The sequence below is a fragment of the Nothobranchius furzeri genome, chromosome 6, assembly GCF_043380555.1.
Source record: "Nothobranchius furzeri strain GRZ-AD chromosome 6, NfurGRZ-RIMD1, whole genome shotgun sequence".
Taxonomy (NCBI): domain Eukaryota; kingdom Metazoa; phylum Chordata; class Actinopteri; order Cyprinodontiformes; family Nothobranchiidae; genus Nothobranchius; species Nothobranchius furzeri.
This window is the reverse complement of record NC_091746.1, coordinates 65,083,240-65,103,950: the sequence shown is the minus strand read 5'-3', so window position 1 is coordinate 65,103,950 and position 20,711 is coordinate 65,083,240. Positions and strand designations below refer to the sequence as shown.

At 42.5% G+C, this 20,711-nt stretch overlaps 2 protein-coding genes across 9 annotated transcripts in view; one reads left to right on the top strand and one right to left on the bottom strand.

Moving 5' to 3' along the window:
* The window catches only part of LOC139070353 (uncharacterized), a 275,750-nt gene that overhangs the window by 30,545 nt on the left and 224,494 nt on the right, over positions 1 to 20,711 (bottom strand). The window lies entirely within an intron of this gene.
* Positions 1 to 20,711, top strand: part of mast4 (microtubule associated serine/threonine kinase family member 4) — a 143,746-nt gene that overhangs the window by 41,442 nt on the left and 81,593 nt on the right. For 2 of the 8 annotated variants that reach the window (XM_054744549.2, XM_054744547.2), the window contains exon 1: positions 8,743 to 8,879. The exons of the other annotated variants lie outside the window; for them this stretch is intronic. In XM_054744549.2, coding sequence (XP_054600524.2) covers positions 8,841 to 8,879 — 39 coding nt within the window. In that variant the 5' untranslated portion in view covers positions 8,743 to 8,840. Of the gene's footprint in view, positions 1 to 8,742; positions 8,880 to 20,711 lie in introns of those variants that run through there. 8 annotated transcript variants of the gene reach the window in all.

The following is a 20,711-nucleotide window of genomic DNA, read 5'->3' as shown; positions in this document are numbered from 1 at the left end:
TAACTGAAAATGCTAACTGTTTCTGCATGGAGATGAATACATAAATCTATAACATAATTAGCTATGTTGTAAATATAGATTGAGAAGAGGGTAGGACCTAGTATCAACCCTTGTGGAACACCATTGATAACTGGAAGAGGCTGAAACTTCACTCACTGGCATAATAGGGTGTGTTTAAAAGTCACATAAAAATAATTTCTTGTGATTTTAGTTACACACAGTTGAAAAGTACATAATTGTGAAAAGCTATTAATTTAAATGTCCGCTGATGTAATACGGTTGCTGTTCAGATCCGTTTGGGTAAAAGCTGATTGGTCGGTGTGTTTCCACATCTTAATGGTATGACCGGAGCCAGCAGCAGTGACACCTTTGGGGGGTTTCTAAAGCCACTGTGTCATCCTGTCTTCAGAATGAGCTTAGAGGAGACTGTGAGTGAATCATAAAAGACAGACGCTTTGGCTGCTCGTCACCGAATGGATAGTGCCATTATCTTTGTTTTCCTTTCAGAGTTTTAAGCTCCAGTCAGAAAATGAGGATTAATGTGAGGTTTTAGAAGTTTTGGCTGGAATAATTGACATGCTTTCATGAAAAAAAATTCTAAGTGTGTCTTAACAAGTAAAGATGCCTCAAATTAAAATGACAGTGTGTCATCTGTCATATGGGTTATGAGGAAATGGCAGCAAGGGAGTGATGATGACAGAGGGGCGAGCTGCCTGGAAACGGGCTATTTGAATGACATAGTGTATTTTTAATTTGACCATTTATTATAATACAAAATTATATTGTTATAAAATATAATGTATAATTGCAGGACACTAGCGTACCTTATAAACATTTAATGATGCTAAAAGATAATATAAAATGTTTATAAAATATTCTAGAATTCTAAATGAATATTTAAAGGGACCATAAGGAAGTTTGACAGCCAAAACATGTATAGAAATAATACATTTCTTCTTCATACATTCTCCTGAAATGCGCTGGTCCTGTAGAATGAGCACTGGCATTTTTACTGTGATTGCCTGTTTTTCTGTAAAATCACAGAAAGAGAGCTGCTTGGGTCAAGCAGGCTGCTTCATGCGCGTTCACGCTCAGGCATAGCCCGTAGCATTTGCTATCCGTAGCTTTAGCAGCAGAGAGAGAGGTAGTGCCAACTCAGCGACTTTGTCGCTGTTCCTAACGCCTAGTGACAAACCTAGCTACATTTCTGAGGACCCTTAGCTACTTTCTGTAGAACTTTCTGCTAGATATTTTCTGTAAATTAGCAACAAAATAGCCATTTTTGCTCCGAACCGTTCTTTGGTTTGACGTTGTTACAGCTGTCGTCAAGGATATAAATGTTACAGATGCATCAAACATTACTGGTGCTTTAGGTCACCTATTAAGATGGCTGACTCTCATGCAGAAGTCCTGGGTTCGATTCTAGATGCGAACATAGTTTATTTGGAGTTTCTTTTTTACATTAATGGTATTTTTTTACAGTAAGATGCCCAAATTTTTATGAGACTCGCCGAACGGCATTGAATTCACAGATAAAAAAGATGTGGGTTCAACTTTCATTTTGGAACAATTTTTCAAGCAAGGGAAGGGAATGATCTGAGCATGCAGGAGGACTGACCCATCTTAAACCTTTGTCGGCTGTGCTGAAGAGAAAGGTACAGAACCAAATTATTTAATTAATTAGCTGTGCATTCTCCCGTCCTATGTCCTCCGGGCCACACACACACACACACACACACACACACTGCACGTTCGGCCGGCCGACGAGAAAGTGCAGCTGCAGAGAGAGGCATATTATTTTATTAATTTGCTGTGTTTTTCTGTCATCCGGGCCACACACACACACGGGACTGTCTCAGCTGTTATTTTCGTTAAGGAGTGTGCACGTACAGCATGTGCGCCTCGTGCACGAGCCTACTATTGAAGCTGCCGTTACGCTTTTGGCCTGAGGGGGCAATCACGAGCATAAAAATTCAAAAGTCCGAAAAGTCCCTTTAAAGAAACGTAAAAATAACCACGGTTAGTTAACCAGTTTAAGTTCAACAAAACATAATATTTTGCAAAATAAGCCAATGTTCACTCAACATATGAATAAAAACAAATGTTTCATGTAAAGATGAAACAAAAACATTCTTTTACCAGAACTTATCTTTAAATCTTTTTATAGTTGCCAACATCATAAAAATGTTTTTATCAAAGCCTACATTAGTTGTCAGTGAAAACGAGCCAATCAGTAAACAGAAAAGTTAGTCTGACCATCCAATAAATTCCTCCAAGGCCTTTTCATTTTGTTTAGGGTCGGACTGCTGGAAAAGTTCTGGTTTGCTTTCATTCTGGTGCCGTTATGTTCATGAATAATAATAATAAATGAGAATAATTAGTTTTCACCCAGTTAACAAATTAATAGCTTTTTTGTGTTAATGTCCCTCTACTGTAAATGTTCAATTAGGCAATTCAACATCATCAAAGAAAGGGAAAATGGTGACAGAAAAGTGATTTTTCTGTTAATTTATTTTTCTTTAGCTTTCTAAAACGGGGTAGAATGAAAATATTAAGTGTGACAGTTGTTGCCTTACGGGGACAATTTAAAATTTTATCCAGATAAACTCTTTATGTTTGATAAAGCAATAATTTAAGCACAGGTAACCTAAAAGCTAACCAAAGACGAGGAATTTTCAGTTCTTCAGTTTTGTTTTCGTTCCTGTCATCTTGTCTGCAGGGTTTTTGCAGGTTTAACCTTCAGTCACCCTTTTTGTCTCACTGGTCTCCTGTTATTGCCTCCTTTTCCTGCTTGGTGCCCCCGGCTGTGCACGGCTCCTTCACTAGCGTGGTACATCCCTCTTGACCGTGATGCTCTTTGGCAGAAAATCAATAATTCACTCCTGGCATGATATGAAGATAAGATTGTCATAATCCTGATGCCGTGCCTTTACAGACTCATTCTCTTTGGTAATTGTCAGTCAGTGATGTCCTTCGCTGATATCATGGTTCCTGAAATAGTTAGTTGTTGCTAGAAAAAGGAACACACACACACACACACACACACACACACACACACACACACACACACACACACACACACACACACACACACACACACACACACACACGTATCCTCATCCACACGTTGCCTTTTGACATAGTCAAGAAAATGCAAAAGATAACTTCTTGTTGCTTGTAAGTTATACTTTTGGAGTTTTCCCATATTTGTTTTCTACTGAAGCAAAACATCTGATGGATTTTTATCAGATTCCATCAAAACGTTGTGGAGTTGCTGATGCTACCAGTTAACTTATGCTCTCTCCAGCTAAATATCGCTTCAAATCAAAATAGAAAATCCAGACATGGAGAGTGATTGAAGTTATTGGTTCTTCCTGGTTACCATCTTTTTTTCTCTGAGGTTTAAAGAATTGCCTTTTCCTCCAGGAGGTTGCAGGTTTTATCATGGTTGGTTATTTGCACCTCTTTGACTTCGGACAGATTTAGTTTTGCTCTGCTTTGTATGGCGGAAATTGACTCTTTCTCACGTTAACGTTCTCCTCAGAGGTCATATCTCTGACCATCTGCAGCTCACCTCTTTGGTCTGATAAGCTCTGGCGGAGCAGAGGGTGTGGGTCACTCCATCAGCTCTCTCTGCATGTGTTCAGTGCCAGCTTTAGGTTTTTCCTTCAAAGGCTGTGGAAACGACCTCAGCTGGCAGGAGGAAATGAGTCACAGACTAGCTCTCAGACGTTTCCCAGAGGCTCGTCTCTTCCTCTGCTCTACGGCCACCAGCTTGAACCGCCCCAAAACTGCCTTAAATAGACTATTTTGCATCCAGTTTAACTAAAAAAACACATTTGGATTTCTCTGTTTTTAAACTGAGCATCTGACATATGGTGTGAAAAACTATTTGCCCCTTCCTGATTTCTTATTCTTTTGCATGTTTGTCACACAAAATGTTTCTGATCATCAAACACATTTAACCGTTAGTCAAAGATAACACAAGTAAACACAAAATGCAGTTTTGAAATGATGGTTTTTATTATTTAGGGAGAGAACAAAATCCAAACCTGCATTGCCCTGTGTGAAAAAGTAATTGCCCCCGTTGTTAAAAAATGACCCAACTGTGGTGTTTCACACCTGAGTTCAGCTTCTGTAGCCACCCCCAAGCCTGATTAATGCCACACCTGTTTCAATCAAGAAATCACTTAAATATGAGCTGCCTGACACAGAAGTGGACCAAAAGCACCTCAAAAGCTAGACATCATGCCAAGATCCAAAGAAATTCAAGAGCAAATGAGAACTGAGATCTATCAGTCTGGTAAAGGTTATGAAGCCATTTCTAAAGCTTTGGGACTCCAGCGAACCACAGTGAGAGCCATTATCCACAAATGGCAACAACATGGAACAGTAGTGAACCTTCCCAGGAGTGGGAGGCCGACCAAAATTACCCCAATGGTGCAGAGACGACTCATCCGAGAGGTCACAAAAGACCCCAGGACAACCAAGAACTGCAGGCCTCACTTGCCTCAGTTAAGGTCAGTGTTCACGACTCCACCATAAGAGACTGGACAAAAAATGCCTGCATGGCAGATTTCCAAGACGCAAACCACAGTGAAGCAAAAATAACATCAGGGCTCATCTCAATTTTGCTAAGAAACATCTCAATGATTGCCAAGACTTTTGGGAAAGTATCTTGTGGACTGATGAGACAAAAGTTGAACTTTTTGGAAGGCAAACGTCCCGTTACATCTGGCGTAGAAGTAACAGCATTTCAGACAAAGTACATCATACCAACAGTAAAATATGGTGGTGGTAGTGTGATGGTCTGGGGTTGTTTTGCTGCTTCAGGAACTGGAAGGCTTGCTGTGATAAATGGAACCATGAATTCAACTGTCTACCAAAACATCCTGAAGGAGAATATCCGGCTATCTGTTAGTCAACTAAAGCTGAAGCCATCTTGGGTGCTGCAGCAGGACAATGACCCAAAACACACCAGCAAATCCACCTCTGGATGACGGAAGAACAACAAAATGAAGACTTTGGAGTGGCCTAGTCAAAGTCCTGACCTGAATCCTATTGAGATGCTATGGCATGACCTTAAAAAGGCGGTTCATACTAGAAACCCCTCAAATAAAGCTGAATTACAACAATTCTGCAAAGATGAGTGGGCCAAAATTCCTCCAGAGTGCTGTAAAAGACTCGTAGCAAGTTATCGCAAATGCTTGATTGCAGTTATTGCTGCTAAGGGAGGCCCAACCAGTTATTGTGGGGCAGCAGTAGCTCAACAGGTTGAGCGGGTTGTCCAGTAATCAAAAGGTTGCAGGTTCGATCCCAGGTCCGGTCAGAGAATTCTGCTGTTGTGTCCTTGGGCAAGACACTTAACAGCCCCTTGCCTGCTGGTGGTGGTCGGAGGGACCGGTGGCGCCTGTACTCAGTAGCCTCGCCTCTGCCAGTGCGCCCCAGGGCAGCTGTGGCTACATCGTAGCTCATCACCATCAGTGTGTGAATGGATGAATGATACACTGTAGTGTAAAGCGCTTTGGAGTCCTTACTCTGAGAGGCTCTATACAAGTGCGGGTCATTTATCATTTATTAGGTTCAGGGGCAATTCCTTTTTCACACAGGGCAATGTAGGTTTGGATTTTGTTCTCTCCCTAAATAATAAAAATCATCATTTCAAAACTGCATTTTGTGTTTACTTGTGTTATCTTTGACTAATGGTTAAATGTGTTTGATCAGAAACATTTTGTGTGACAAACATGCAACAAAATAAGAGATCAGGAAGGGGGCAAATAGTTTTTCACACCTCTGTATTATTAGTTTTCATTTTAAACAAATTTTTTATTATTGGCTAATGCTTAATGGTGGCCATTTCTAATTGCATGGGGCACTATGGGGGATGGACTTACGTTATATGACAGTAAAGGCTAAGATGATCACTTTTACAGATTTCTAAAAAATCATAATATTCCTGAAAGGGGAAAACTGGTTTTTAGCTTCAAGCCATAAAAGTGTCTGCAGAAGATCATCCAGCAGGAAGTTGGCTTGTCTGCACAGATCACAGGGTTTGTGTCACTGTGTCTTCTAACAGGTGTCTTAATGCAACAAATCAGCCTTATCAACTTGTTCACTGCCAGCCGTTTCCTGATCAGAAAAGCCCTTTTCTGCCAGCGTTTTTCAACGTTTTCACCTTTTTTTTTTAGGAGTCACAGAACGTTGTGCTCAATGATGATGTAGATGCCAAAACTACCAAAACAAAGAGTAGCCTCGCCTCTTAAATCAAGAAGAATCCGTGTTTCGAGCGTTATCCTTTCTTTCATAATCCGTTGTCGAATCGTGATCAGCAGAAGCTTTTCCAGTTGGTGCCTCACTTTTTTTTTTACAGCAGCGGCCCAAAAAGATCTTCTAACACATGGATTTTCTGCTCTCTGGTCACGTGACGAGTGACGTACACGGATGAAGATCGGCTTTAGAGCTGGGATGTTTGCTCTCACAGTGCGGGGGCTCGTTCCAACGTCCACACAGTAAAAAAATGCTAATGAGTGAATGAGTTAACACTTTTAAACAACAATCACTGCTTGTGAACACTCTTTATTGGTTGAACACCGTTATACACGACAAGAATCTAAAACTGTATGGATAATGTTCATAAACTGAGTTTCAAAACATTTTTTTAATGAAAGATTGTGAAATAAGTTCTGCTGTGTTGTGATCTGCATTTACTATTGCGCCAGCGGTAAAAAGCAAACAGCAGGATGATGCATCACCTCAGGTTATTCTACTGATACAGATTTAGTTTAAGTTTCATTTTACATGAAATGTAATGGCCCAGTGTGTAAATAAATGTGACACTTGAGCATCAGCTGTTCAGAGTGGGTACTGCAGCTGTAGCCAACACGTTTCAAAAGGTAACGTCATCGACTTCCAGCCGTCAATCCAGCGATCAGGTCCGTTTGTTTAAGGTGTGTTTTCTAACTTTAATCTAAATTTGTGTTTGGTAATAAAAACGGTTTGTTTAGCTATGTTGTTGATACTTATGCTTGCTGTGTTTCATGGCTAATAACAACTAGCAAATGCCAAACGCAGAGCATTATATGTCCCTAAACAGCTACCGTATTTCAAAATGGCATATGACAATAGTCGACCAATCAATGCATCTGAAAATGAAAACTTCAAGCTAATAGGAATACTTAAAATAAATGTTGATGAGAAATATTAATGAAAAAAGGACAAGTTTGTGAATAGGATACATTTGGAGAAGACGAAGAAACAATCATTTATATGAGTGCCTCTCAGGGTAAAAATCACGAGGAGCATCACAAGAACAAAAAAAATATATATTAAAAAGTAATAGAAATAAAAGATTGTGATTAAATCGTGTAAGGAAAGGGAAAGAAAATGAATAAGAGATGTCTTCAGTGGATCCTGGAAAAGGCTCTTTGTCTGAATGCATAACACAAGGTGGAAGTTCTTTAATTGTCCCTTTCAGCAGCTGGTGGGCTGAGCAGTGGCTTGAGACCAAGCTGCTGAACATAACAGGATCCGTTAATTCCCTCAGGTAATCTGTGAGGCATTGTTAAAACTGAAAACCACTGCAATCCCTGTCCTCTAAGGTCTTAAGGGGTTTATTCAAAAACGGACCTGAGCTTTTTACTCTGAACTCCGTTATCGGCGCGCCAATACAAACGACTGTCGCCGCAGCGACGCGACTCGATCAGCTCGCACTTATGCTGGGTCAAGAACGAGGGACGTTGGTGTAGCGGTTCCATGTTTACCATGCACCAACTCTAGTTCCTGCTATCTTTGTCTGAGGGGAGGGGAAAAAGCATTGGATTGGAAAAGGGAAGGAGCCCACTTAATATTCACAGAGCAGCAGCACAGTGAATGGAATTGAGAGGCTGAAATAGGAGGAGGGGGTAAAGAAACAGAGACTGAAACAGAATGTGAAATTGCAAGATGGGACCGGCACCAGGGCACGTCGGAACAACTTATTTTACAAATGCTAATAACTCCTGATGGCGTGGGGACGCCGAGTTAGTGCGAAGACCTGTGGTGTCTCCAAACTCATCTCTGTGGGGCTGCAGCGCATGAAATTGTTGGAAATTGATACCGGATGTGCAGTTGTGTTCATAACAGGCTGTGGATTTTGGTGTGTTGGGTTTTGTGGAATAAGGGAAGAATGTCCTGCAGATCCACATTTGTCTTTGAGGAAGTTGAACTGCAGACTTAACTGCTTTTTCCTGGTGTTCTAGGATTTTTCTTATGATTTTCTGCCCTTTTTTTTGCCTTTAATGCATTCTCTAATGTCAGCTGTCGTGTTGCTGTCACGGGCCTAACCTCCAGGTGTGTGTTTCACGGCGTTTGTGCCGCTGCAGTGAGCCGAGTCCGAGGTGCTGCACACAGGTTGCCAGATTACTTCCACAGCTTGGAGCAGAACAATGCTGCGAAGGATATCCTCCTGTTTTCATGGTCATCAGTGTGCCCAGAAAGCGTGGGCTGCTCGCAGAATTGAGTCTCTGGGTTCCCACTTGTCCCACCTTCACCGTCACCCACTCTCCCCCCCTCCCCCCCCCCCCCCCTCTTTTCCACGCCAAATTGGAGCTGCCTGTCTTCTCTCTTGTTTTCCTCCCTCTCTCTCTCGGTCGCTCTCTTTCCGCCCCCCTGAAGTTAGACAGGAGAGGAACAAGAGGAGGTGTCACCTGACTGCCCCGCTCCAATCAGATAACTTCTGATGGAAGTGTTTAGCAGCTGCTAAGCCCCAGGGAGGAAGGGAAGGAGGGAGGGAGTGGGAGACTGGAGCGAGGCTGCACAGCATGGCTATGCACCGGTAGGACGACGAGTCCGGTCTCCGCACCATGGACGAGTCCAGCATTCTGAGGAGACGCGGGCTGCAGGTAAGAGACGAACCCTGCCGCCTTCATGTGGAGCTGCGTGGCTTGTGAGGATTCTGCAGTGGTTGCTCTTTTTAGCAGCGCTCAGTTGGGACTTGGTGTGTTAACACTTGGTGGTACAGTAACGTGTGTGTGTGTGTGTGTGTGTGTGTGTGTGTCTTGCATATGAGAATCTCCAGTAAGAATTGGATATATTTGCTTTTCACTTTAGATGAATTTTAAATGAAAGTGGCTTCAAATGACCCTTAAACATCAAATCAGCAACTGTCATCTTCTGCCCGGTGAACAGGTGCGCCGGTTCATGCACGTAGGATTCATCACCCACCAGCTCTTTCTGGTGGGGGTTATTGACTTTTTATGATAATTAAGTTGAGTCTGAGGCTTCTGCCCTTCTGTCAGGAGGCATGATTGAGATGTAAGCTGAATTTAAGACGGCGCTCATAAATGATTTACTAAACTAAATCACTGCTGTCACAACACGCTGTATAAATGAAAGTGTGAAGGGAGGACGGCGTGTCCTAATATACAGAATCGCTTCTGTTTTACAGCACGGCGTGTTTTTAATCCTAGGCCTTCAGGACATTAATCACCATGTCCAAACTGCAGGAGCTGCTGTAATCGAGCACAAATTGGACTTGATTTATAATTATGCTTTCTCTGGCTGGTTCGCATAATTGATAAACATGTTTAATAGGAAACCTGTTTAAAATTCATTCCAAACACACACGTGTGTGTTTGGAATCACAAACTCTTTGATCCACTTTTATTCTGCACGGCGACTGAAGAATTATATTAATGAAGCCATTTTTTTAACGACAGAGGTGTTTGTTTTCTTGCTGTTTGCTAATTTAGGAATCAAGGTTTTGGTTGTTGAGAACCACCTCCATGTTCCTAAATTTAAAAGTAAAAGAAATTGTAATTTTTTAAAAAGAAAATGTTGACGTTTAATTTATGCTTTTTGAATTTTGTGACGTGCTGAACGTGTTTCTCAAGAGAAAGCAGCACCAATTCTCCTAAATGCATTCGTCAAATTGTTCTGAGGAGTAATTTTGTTCACAGTTGCCCCGATCTCCTCTTTTCGTCCTCCTCTCGCCTCCTTCCACACAAGACTTCTCCCTGTTTCTGCGCACGCTTCAGTTACACCAAAAACAAGGAGCGCTCCTGTGGCTCGGCAGCTGTCACGCTCCGACTCGCACATTCAGACGGGTAACATGGAAGTCCGTTTGTCAGGCAGATGAATGCAGTGACTTCTGCTGCAGTTTGTCCCTCGTCCTCAGAGCAGGAGACAATGACATCACTTATTTATGATGAGACAACTGAACTGTTACTGTACAGATGGAGCAGGTGGCTCTGAAAAAACAAAGTGTTCATTGGAGGGTTTGACAGTTGAAACCATAGAGCAGCTGCTGGTTTCATATGGTTTCATAAAAAGTCTATTTTTGATTAACTTTTCTATCATTTCCATTCACAGCATCTTTAAAATGTTTTCAGGTTTGGCAAACCGTTAGAATGGTTTCTAACGAGAGATTTAACTGCTTATATTCAGAGGTCACAGTCAGCCCTTGGCCTATTTGTGCTGCAAATCTTTGGGCTGATTTTCATGGCCGAAATGTTTTCCACCTTATTTGTAAGATAAAGTGTCAGTAATAACAGTGGATGCATCACATTTATGAACTCAAACCACAGAGTTCAACCAAAACATCAACTTTTTGCACAATAATAATAAAAAACAAACAAAAAAATGTAATCAAACAAATCAGTTAACTGACCCAAGTAGCTGGGGAGAGGGAAGTCTGGGCGTCTCGGCTTAGGCTGCTGCCCCCCACGACCTGACTCTGGATAAGCGGCTAAAAATGGATGGATGTTTTCCAGAATTGTAAATAAAGATTTAATTATAATAAATGCAAATTTAGATAAATCTAACTAAAAATTGTTAAATCAAAATACCGTAAATCCTCTAATACAGGCCGGTATTCAATTAAAGGCCGGGTCTCCAATTTTGGCCAGTGTCTGAGTCAGCGGAGGTGAATAATGGCCGGTCTCTTATTGTGGCCGGGTGGAATGTGGTAACAAGCAAGTATGAGCGTCCCAGCGGCAGGGTTATAGTCCCCAAATCAACCAGCAGGAGGCAGTAGAGGTTCACGCAGACCTTTATTAGGCTTTTTCTTAAACGCTTTGTAACGCTACAGACACGATCCTCTATCACGCTCCTACCACACAGAGTCACGGTGTCAGTTAACCATGCTAATTCAACCCACTCCACAGAACACACATCACCTTCCCTGTGGCTTACATAACACACAACACGCAAATCAACACATAGGAACTAGCAGAACGATAGGAAACACATATAACACAATACCCAGAATGCACCTGGCTTACAACCCCAGCCAGGTCATTACACTATCAAGTTCAAAGTGAACGTGCTGATTATGCTGCAGAACACTCTGGGGAGCAGCAGTAGGGGTTGTATGAACTAGTCAACTTCACTATAGTGACTTTTTATGCCTGTCGTCGACTAGTCGCTGTCACGCGATAATGACCGGCAAGATGCAGCCCTCGGAAAAGACAGCAGCCTGCTGTCAGCAGATGACAAGCTCCTGCGCTCGGGGGGTGGGGCAACGCGCTGCGCCTGACCGTAGGTACTGACACGCGATCGTTCATGTCGGTTCATTTCCTTTAATGTTTTCTGTCTTTTATTTGCGCCTGATGTGTATCGCTGCTGTGGAGCGGGGCGCTTCATCTTGTCCTCCGACACACAGATCACTGATGCGGCCGCCAAGAAGGGAGCGCTCCGCTGTTTTCGCGGTCGGTAGATCTGCCTCCTGAGCACGGTCACAGTAACAATCAGGTGTCGCCACCTCAAAAACTAATTTAACACGCGATCGTTCATGTCAGTTCATTTCCTTTAATGTTTTCTGTCTTTTATTTGCGCCTGATGCGTTTCGCTGCTGTGGAGCGGGGCGCTGCGCGCATCACCTTGTCCTCCGACGCACTGATCTTTGATACGGCCGCCAAACAGCGAGCGCTCCGCTGTTTTTCCGGTCGGTAGATCTTTTAGAACTGCAGTTCAAAGGTAACTCATGAGGTGAATATATATGAACCCAGGTAGCAGTTTTTCTTTAGGATTGAGAGGAGATGCAGGAAGATGATAAACAGGCAGGACAGAAAAATAGTCAAATAAAAACAAGTTAGTTTTTGTACCTGCTGTTGCAACAAACAGACACCATTCAAGGTAATCAGAAGTGAGGAACAGACAATGAAATAATTATTTTAATGTTTAGAGCAGCAGGAACTCCGAGAGGCTGCAGGCGCATCAGTGAGTTTGCGGCCGCTGTGCAGGGGGAGGGGGGAGAGGGCTGAAGCAGGGGGAGGGGGGAGGGCTGAAGCAGAAACTACCGTTGTTAAAAGAAATGTGTTTAACTTTGAAAATGTGGGCGCAATTTTAATTGTCAAAAACTCCAGCAAACCATTAGTTCATTTTGCTCAAATAGAAATAGAGGCCTGCCTCTAATACTGGCCCTCCTTCCAATAAAGGCCTGGAGCTTGATGAGCTTGAGTGAAATACAGGCCCGGGCCTGTATTAGAGGATTTACGGTAGTAAAATAAAGACTAAATACAAAATGTGCTAAAAACATAGTAGCAAAGTCTGCTTTAAAAAAATTTTTTTTCTACTAATAATTCTTAATATCTTCATCTAAACTAAATGAAGTTTAGTGCCCTTAGCAGCATCATCATAGCAACAAATCCCTCACCTCTGAGACTTCCTGTCAGGACATCCAAGAACGTAAAGACTGTAAAGACCAGGTTCACTTGTTTTTTTCCCAACACATCTGCAGTGCTCTCTAGTATTAATGAATGCCGTAAGAGCCAATCTCTGTGGAGGAAAAGCTCTGGCGCGCCTGTTTCAGGATCTAGAAGTGATAAAACAACAAAGCAAAGCTTATAATAATAACCGGTTTTGTTGTTACTCGGCACTCTCACTCTGTTGGTTACATTTGTTTTAAAGGAGCAATAAGTAAGAATTCTACAGTGAAATAATAACAAAACCGTCTAATGTCTCCTTCATGTTGGGTGGAAAGTTTTATTGGAACAGATTTCATTCTCAACCACCTGGGGATTTGTCAGTTTTTCTCCTTTAAAATAGCCGAAGAGGAACGTTTTCTTTAAAAATCTGTTCTGCCTCCATACTTCCTGTTTCCAGAGCCAATCATATTTGAGCCTGCAGAGTTGCCCGGTGCTGCTGCACCGATATTTGAAATTTGACACCAGTGGCGGAAAGACCCCAAGCTAGCAAAAAGGAGTGACCAGAAGGCTATTTCTTGTATCCTTAAGAGGCTACATCATCCTTTTATTTGACACTAGTGGGGCAGTAGTAGCTCAGGAGGTAGAGCGGATTGTCCAGTAATTGGAAGGTTGTAGGTTCAATCCTGGCTCCCGCGCTGCTGTTGTGTCTTTTGGCAAGACACTTAACCCACCTTCCCTGTTGGTCGGCGAAACCGGTGGCAGCTGTTGCTTCATTGTATCTCATCACCACCAGAGTGTGAATGTGTGTTACTATTTATTATTGGGTGAAACAGGTTAGAGGCTAACGTTGAACTAACAATGCTAACAATGAATTATCAACAGTTGACTCTAAAAATATCTCGAGCTAATTTTCAGTTACCACCAACCGAATATTACAGTAAAATGTATGACCCGTCATCTAGACTTCTGGAGCCGAGCCGTAGCTGCAACAGTTGCTCAGTGGGGACTCGTTTGTTTTGTCTAGTCCTGCAGTACCTACATTTGACCACAGGAAGTCATTCTTTCTTCATGTACCTTTAAGGATCTCCTTAGTTGACCTTCACTTTGTTTCACTCCATATTTAATGTTTTGTTGCATCTGTTCCCACGAGGGTTTGTTAATCAGCTCGCCTGCACAGAATATTTAGCATCTAAATGTATTTGAATGATGCCAAAAACAGCTTTCCATGTCTTTAGTTTTAATTTGGTGCTGCTGATCTGCTGTGTTTAAACACTCATCTAACGCTGCTACATAAAAGGTAGATATTCAAATTAGTGCTGCAACACTGAGTCTCCAAAGAGCCATTTGTGTGAAGTTGTCAGACAGACGGAACATGCTTTTAGACTAGAAACTGCACCGACAGCGCTGTGCAAAAGTTTTAGGCAGGTGTGAAAAATGCTGTAAACCAAGAATGCTTTCAGAAATGGAAGTGTTTATTTTCATCAATCAACAAAGGCAATGAATGTGACCACCCTAGGCCTCAAAAACAGCAACAGCTTCTAGCCACAATTGAACACAGGTGTTGAAAGTGGGCTGGTAGGTTGTTCCGGAAGAACTAAGCACAGATCTTCTGCGGGTGTAGGCTTCTCACATCCTTCTGTCTCTTCATTTAACCCCAGACACACTCCATGATGATGAGATCAGGGCTCTGTGGGGGCCAGACCATCTCTTCCAGGCTCTTAAGGACTTTGGTTGGGTGTGTGTGTGTGTGTGTGTGTGGGGGGGGGGGGGGGGGGGGTGTCACTCAGTTTGCATTTTGTTAACTGCTTAACTTAATCATAATTTATATTTCTGAAAACATTCTTTGTTGACTAGAGTTTTCCACACTTGCCTAAAACTGTGTTTAAAAAATGGCCTTCTTCTAAAACTTCCTCACATTACTGTAGCAGGATCCTAAAAGGGTTATTTGTTCTTGTTGAACAACAAAATTATCAAAATCACCAAAGAAACGCACAAATGAATAAGGCCTACATCTTTTTACTTTATAGATAAAAACAACTTTTTTTTAATTTGCTGCTGAAGTGCCCTTAAGCCTTCTCAGCCATGCCATTACAGCTCTGTAAGTATGTAAAATATAACATCCTCACAGAGATATATTTACATTTTATGATAACTTACAAACATGGCATTGTGTGTGTGTGTGTGTGTGTGTGTGTGTGTGTGTGTGTGTGTGTGTGTGTGTGTGTGTGTGTGTGTGTGTGTGTGTGTGTGTGTGTGTGTGTGTGTATGTGAAGATGAATATGAATGATTAGATTTTTCAATAAATAGTAAATTACATAAAAATTATATTTGTTTTTTGTAAAATTTACACAAATTGCAGAAATTTCTGACTAATGAATCTGAGTAAAACTGCAGCAGTGACCTCTGGTGTCAGCCCCAGGTACTGCCTCTCTTTTAATATTTAAAAGTAAAATGCATGTTTTATTTTATGTATTGTTTTTCTTTGATTAGTGACCAGACCCCTGCTGCTGAGAACCCTGTCAAACTAACAGTTGTTTCACGGTTCCACAGAAGCAGAAATGCTGATTAGATACATCTGACTTAAGGAATCTTCTTAGTAAGTGATTAAAAAAACTCAACATTCAGTAGTTTTAATTTGTAGTGTCAGCTCTTTTGGCTCTAACTGTCTCTGATGTTTGTTCATTACCTCCCATTCAGACCCATTTATTGTCCCGCTTCCCGTCTTCTTTCATCTGCAGCTGTTCAACCGTCTGTTGGTATCATTCTGTCCCATCAAACACCAACCACCTGCCCACATCTAATGGTGACTGACACCCATTCAAAGGACGGACCACTAACCAGAAATCAGGGATTTCATACATTTGCATTCGGATGAGCAGAACCTCATTAGTAACGATGGAGTTCATAAAGCAATGGCAGCAAAACGGAAACGGAGATAAACCCTAAACACGACAGGTGGATGTTACACAGTCCAATAGTGTGAGACAAGACGAGGGAATTTTACTGTCAGCTTTTAGAGGTTTAATGAGACTCACTTTAAGGGATGACAAACAGAAAAAAATGAAAAAAATCTATGTAAAAAGTTGATACTTTAGGCTTCTTTAGTTTTTTACATTTTCTAATAACTTACAAACATGGCATTATGTATTTATTTAATGATGAACTTATATTTTAGTCGGATAAACCTCTCTATATGAACCATCTCGTTTTCAAGGTAGTCGATGAGACTAAAAAACAAGACAACATTTTCCATGTGACTGTAACACCAATAGGGCAAAAACATAATGTAACTAACAAATCAACTAATACATTAGTAATTAAGAGAAAATTTGGTAATACAAGCACTTGTATACATAAACACAATGGCTCAACAAATCAATACATTAATAACCGAAAACACATTCAATTCAATTCAAGTTTATTTATATAGCACCAAATCACGACGAGTCATCTCAAGGCACTTCACATAATAAACATTCCAATCCAGGTCAGTTCATTAAGCCAATCAGAAAAAATGTTTCCTATATAAGGAACCCAGCAAATTGAATCAAGTCACTGACTAGTGTCAGTGACTTTACAGCAATCCTCATACTAAGCAAGCATTTAGTGACAGTGGAGAGGAAAACTCCCTTTTAACAGGAAGAAATCTCCAGAGGATCCTGGCTCAGTATAAGCAGCCATCCGCCACGACTCACTGGGGATCGAGAAGACAGAACACACACACACACACACACACACACACACACACACACACACACACACACACACACACACACACACACACACACACACACACACACACACACACACACACACACACACACACACAAGTAATGTTACATTGTGATTTCTTAGTAAATATTCTTTTTGGCGAGAGATAAACTTTATTGTATTTATCCTAGTGAATCTATAATTAAACGGGTAAACTAGTAGTAGCACATCCAACGTCAAGGAAAGTAAAGAGTTATTATCAGGAGAGGGAGAATGTTTAAGTGGTTAACAGCAGTGTGCTAGACAATGGCCCCCTTTATGAGGGCACCACAGCTCAGCAGAACATCATTGTAGCTTTTTCTGGGGAGAAAAACACAGAGGAAAAAATAAAGTTAACAGCTGAAATTGCCAAAAATAATACAGTTGAAGAGCAGATTGTAGAAGAAAATAGTAGAGTGTGAAAAGTGGTCAGTGTATCCTCCAGCAATCTAAGCCTATAGCAGCACATGGAGAATCAAACAGGTACAGCGAGGCTTTTTATGTTCATACACCGATGTTCTAAACCGATGAAGAAGTGAATCAGCAGGTAAATTGTTCCAGTCCTTTGGAGCTTTGACAGAAAAAGCCTGCTTCCCTGGTTAGTTACCTTATTATATATTATAAGCTAATTTGCAGTAAAACATAATATATTAATCTTTGGAAGTGAACATTTCATTCTCTAGATGCTATTGAGGAAGGCGAGGGGTAAAAATGTGTAAATGTATGCATTAGTATTATTAATGTACATTTGAACCATTATTTTATATACATCTTTTAAAAAGATTTTTATAAGGATTCGATGAAAGACCAGAAAACTCCAAAAATGTACAGCAGTTACTATGTTCTCTTTGGTTCTCACACCTCTCCATCGGACTGATGACCTTTCAGCGTTACCAGATTTCAAGCAAAATCAGTTACGCGGTCATACATTATTTTTTTTTCTTCAAGGCACTCACGGAGTACAGACGCTTCTCTCTTTCGCTCCCTTATCTTTTTGTCCCAAGGCTCTTAGTCCTGTCTGCCCACAGAGCGCTTCTCTGCATTACTTCTGAAAAACCCTATTTTTATTGACCATGGATTTGATAAATTGGTCATTCAATGCGATTGATGAGATTTTTTCACAATGAGAATGGAGCAGGGGCTCCCACATGTCCACAGGGGACACACCCGGCGGGATATATGCTGGATTCCTGGAAGGAGTGGAAGATCAAATGCCTCAGCCAGCTGTCCATTGAGGATATCGAAGACGTGTGGATATTCGGCCTGATGATCACTGGATTTCTCCTGATTGGAGTGGGAGGATATCTGGTTTTCTGGAAATTTGGGAAGACGGGAGCGATTGGAGGGCGACCCGCACTCACGGAAAGCACCGTCCGTGTGGAGACTTCAGACTGGGACCTTACTCGAGGTGAATTGTAAGCTGGACAATGTTCTAGCTGCGATACCTGTATTAGTGCGCAAAATGGATGTCATCTCAGAGAGTCACCGGACAGTATGGACAGGTTTAAAAACCCAAAGTTGGCTTCATTGAATGACTGGAATGGTCATTTTAAAGACTGAAGGCAGAGAGGAAAATTATCTCAGCCTGACCCAAACAAATCCTTGTTATCTGAATCTGGCGCCCTGGTAGCCTTGAGCGGCAAGTAACAAACCCCCACAAAGGACTGCAGACAGATGATGGGAAAACCCGACCCCCCCCCCCCCCCCCCCCGCCTTCGGGTTGGTGGACTTCAGCCTGGCAAGATCTTCAATCTGCAGGAGTCAATCTGCTCTTCGCTTCTCCCAAAATCTCCCTCCCACCTGTGACTGTACAGTAGATGAGCGCTGTAGATTTATGTTCTTGCTGGGGGAAACAGGATCCCAGCCCTCCCCTGCCTTCCTGTTGGAGTCTCATGTTATGTTATGTTGTCTGAAGTCTGTTGCATATTTGTTGAGGTGCTTTTTTGCAGAGCAAAGATGCACTCCTGGTGGGAGGGTAACTGTGAAGTGCCTTTTTTTCCCTCCACCTGAACCAATCCTCATGTAACCCTCTTATCTATATTAAGGTAGCACGACTCGGGTTGCAAATGACCACAGTCACCAATTCTTGTCATGTGTCTTTGCCTGTATGCATGTCTGATCTCTGAATTTTGTGTACTGAAACTAATTTCCTTCTGGGATTAATAAAGAAATCTCCCCAAGATGGCGCCCATGACCGGCTGCGTGTCTGCTCAGCTCCCAACCTTTTTTGTTTTTCTATTGTATTCTTGTATTTTTTCCATATGCAGTGCCGATTCTCTGCTGGTGTATGATCGGGACTTCCTGCTCTCGATCCGCTCTAGAATGGATGATTTTCAGAACTCTAATGCGGGACACCTTTTTCCACCGCCGCTGGAGACTGACGCGAACCCAGCTGCAGAGCCTGTGTTGCTCCACGCTTTCCCACCGCCGCTGGAGACTGACGTTTGCCCAGCTTCCGGGCTTGTGCTGCCCGTCGGTTTGCCGCTGCCCCGGAGACCGTGGAAAAAGAAGCGGGGGAAACGAGGCGGCTTCTTTGTTCAGCTCCGAAGGATCCGGCGTGGCGAAGCCATATCGGAGCGCTGCTCCGTGACTGTGATGTCCCGGATCCATCGGCATCTCAATCGAGTCGAGCTGATCTCGCTGCTACCGGGAGGACATGGAGCTGAATGTTACATGGATGTGTCTGAGGTGTGGATGACCGGCCAGTTGGGAGCTCACGGAGCTGAGAGCTGCGCGAGTGCGTGGGATGTGGGGATGATTCTCCAGCTGGGAGCTCACGGAGCCAAGCGCTGTATGCGTGCTTCGGAACCGAGGATGATCCGGCGGCCGACCGCTGCTGACCAGCTTGCGGCACACAATCGGGGGAGATGTGGAGATCGCCTAATCACATCAGATTACTGCGTATGGGGAAAGGAGCGGTGCTTTCGGAGTTCCCCTGATGCTCGAGGTGGGTGCTTGGTGCCTGTTGTTTCTATGGGTTCCACCGGGTTGCCCTCCCGCTCTCGTTTTCGCCGCTCTCGTTTTGGACGGCACAATCAGCGGGGAATAAATCTGGCCAACCTACAGTATATTGCAAGATTTGATGGAGCCGGACTTTCTCTTCCATCGGGAAAGCAGTCGACTCGCTTTGCACTGATCAATGCCAGATCGGTTGGAAATAAAACTTTTATTCTGAAGGAATTCTTCCTGAACAATAGCTTGTCTGTTCTATGCGCCACTGAATCATGGTTAACCCCTGGAGATTCAGCTGCTATTGTTGAAACGTTACCTCCTGGATGCTCCTTCATTAACATTCCAAGAGCACAGCGCCGGGGCGGAGGTCTATTGACTATATTCAAATCAGATCTTGTCTGCACACCGATTACCCATCAATCAACTCCATTGTCTTTTGAATTAAGTTTGTTTGAATTGGGACGTTCCCCTCCATTGTTATGTGCACTCATTTACCGTCCACCACCCTATAACAAGGATTTTCTTAATGAATTTGCAAACTTCCTGGCAGACGTCTCCTGCAGATATGGAAAAATACTCTTGCTGGGTGATTTTAATATTCATGTCTGCTGTCCTGACAAACCTTTGGTAAAGGATTTCTTAGATCTTATTGACTCATTTAGCATGTCCCAACGTGTTAATGGACCCACTCATGGTCATACACACACACTAGACCTGATTTTTTGTCATGGGCTGCAAATTAGTGATCTTGGCATTCTACCTGCAACTTTTTCTGATCACTCACCAGTTGTGTTTAATATGAACTTAGACTCTGCCTCTCGTGTTGAGTGTTTCCGTCCCAGCTTCTCTCGAACAATCAGACCCAATACTGCTGCACATTTTGCTGCTATTCTTGCTTTGAATTCAGCTCCATTTCAATCTACTGATGAATTTACTGTTGTTGAGGGATTACTTCATGCGCTTGATTCATCCTGTCTGGCTGCTTTGGATATTGTCGCTCCATTAAAATCAAGGCGAAATACATCCCGACCTGACCCATGGCTGAACGAGCAAACTCGTTCCATGAGACAACATGCCAGAAGACTGGAACGTAAATGGATAAAAGACAGGCTTACTGTATCCTTTGAATCCATGAGAGAGGCGTGGTCTCAGTACCAAAGAGCAGTCAGAGGCGCAAGAAATCGATTTTTTGCAAGCATCGTAACGGCTAATTCTAATAATCAAGGTGTGTTATATAAAACTATGAATGCAGTGCTTTCACCAGTTACAAAACTATTTTCCTCTGCGTCTGCTGACTTGTGTAACCAAATCCTGCAGTTTTTCTTAAATAAGATTAGTGTAATCAGAGCTCAGATTCACCAAACCAACCATGTTCCTGATTCAGTC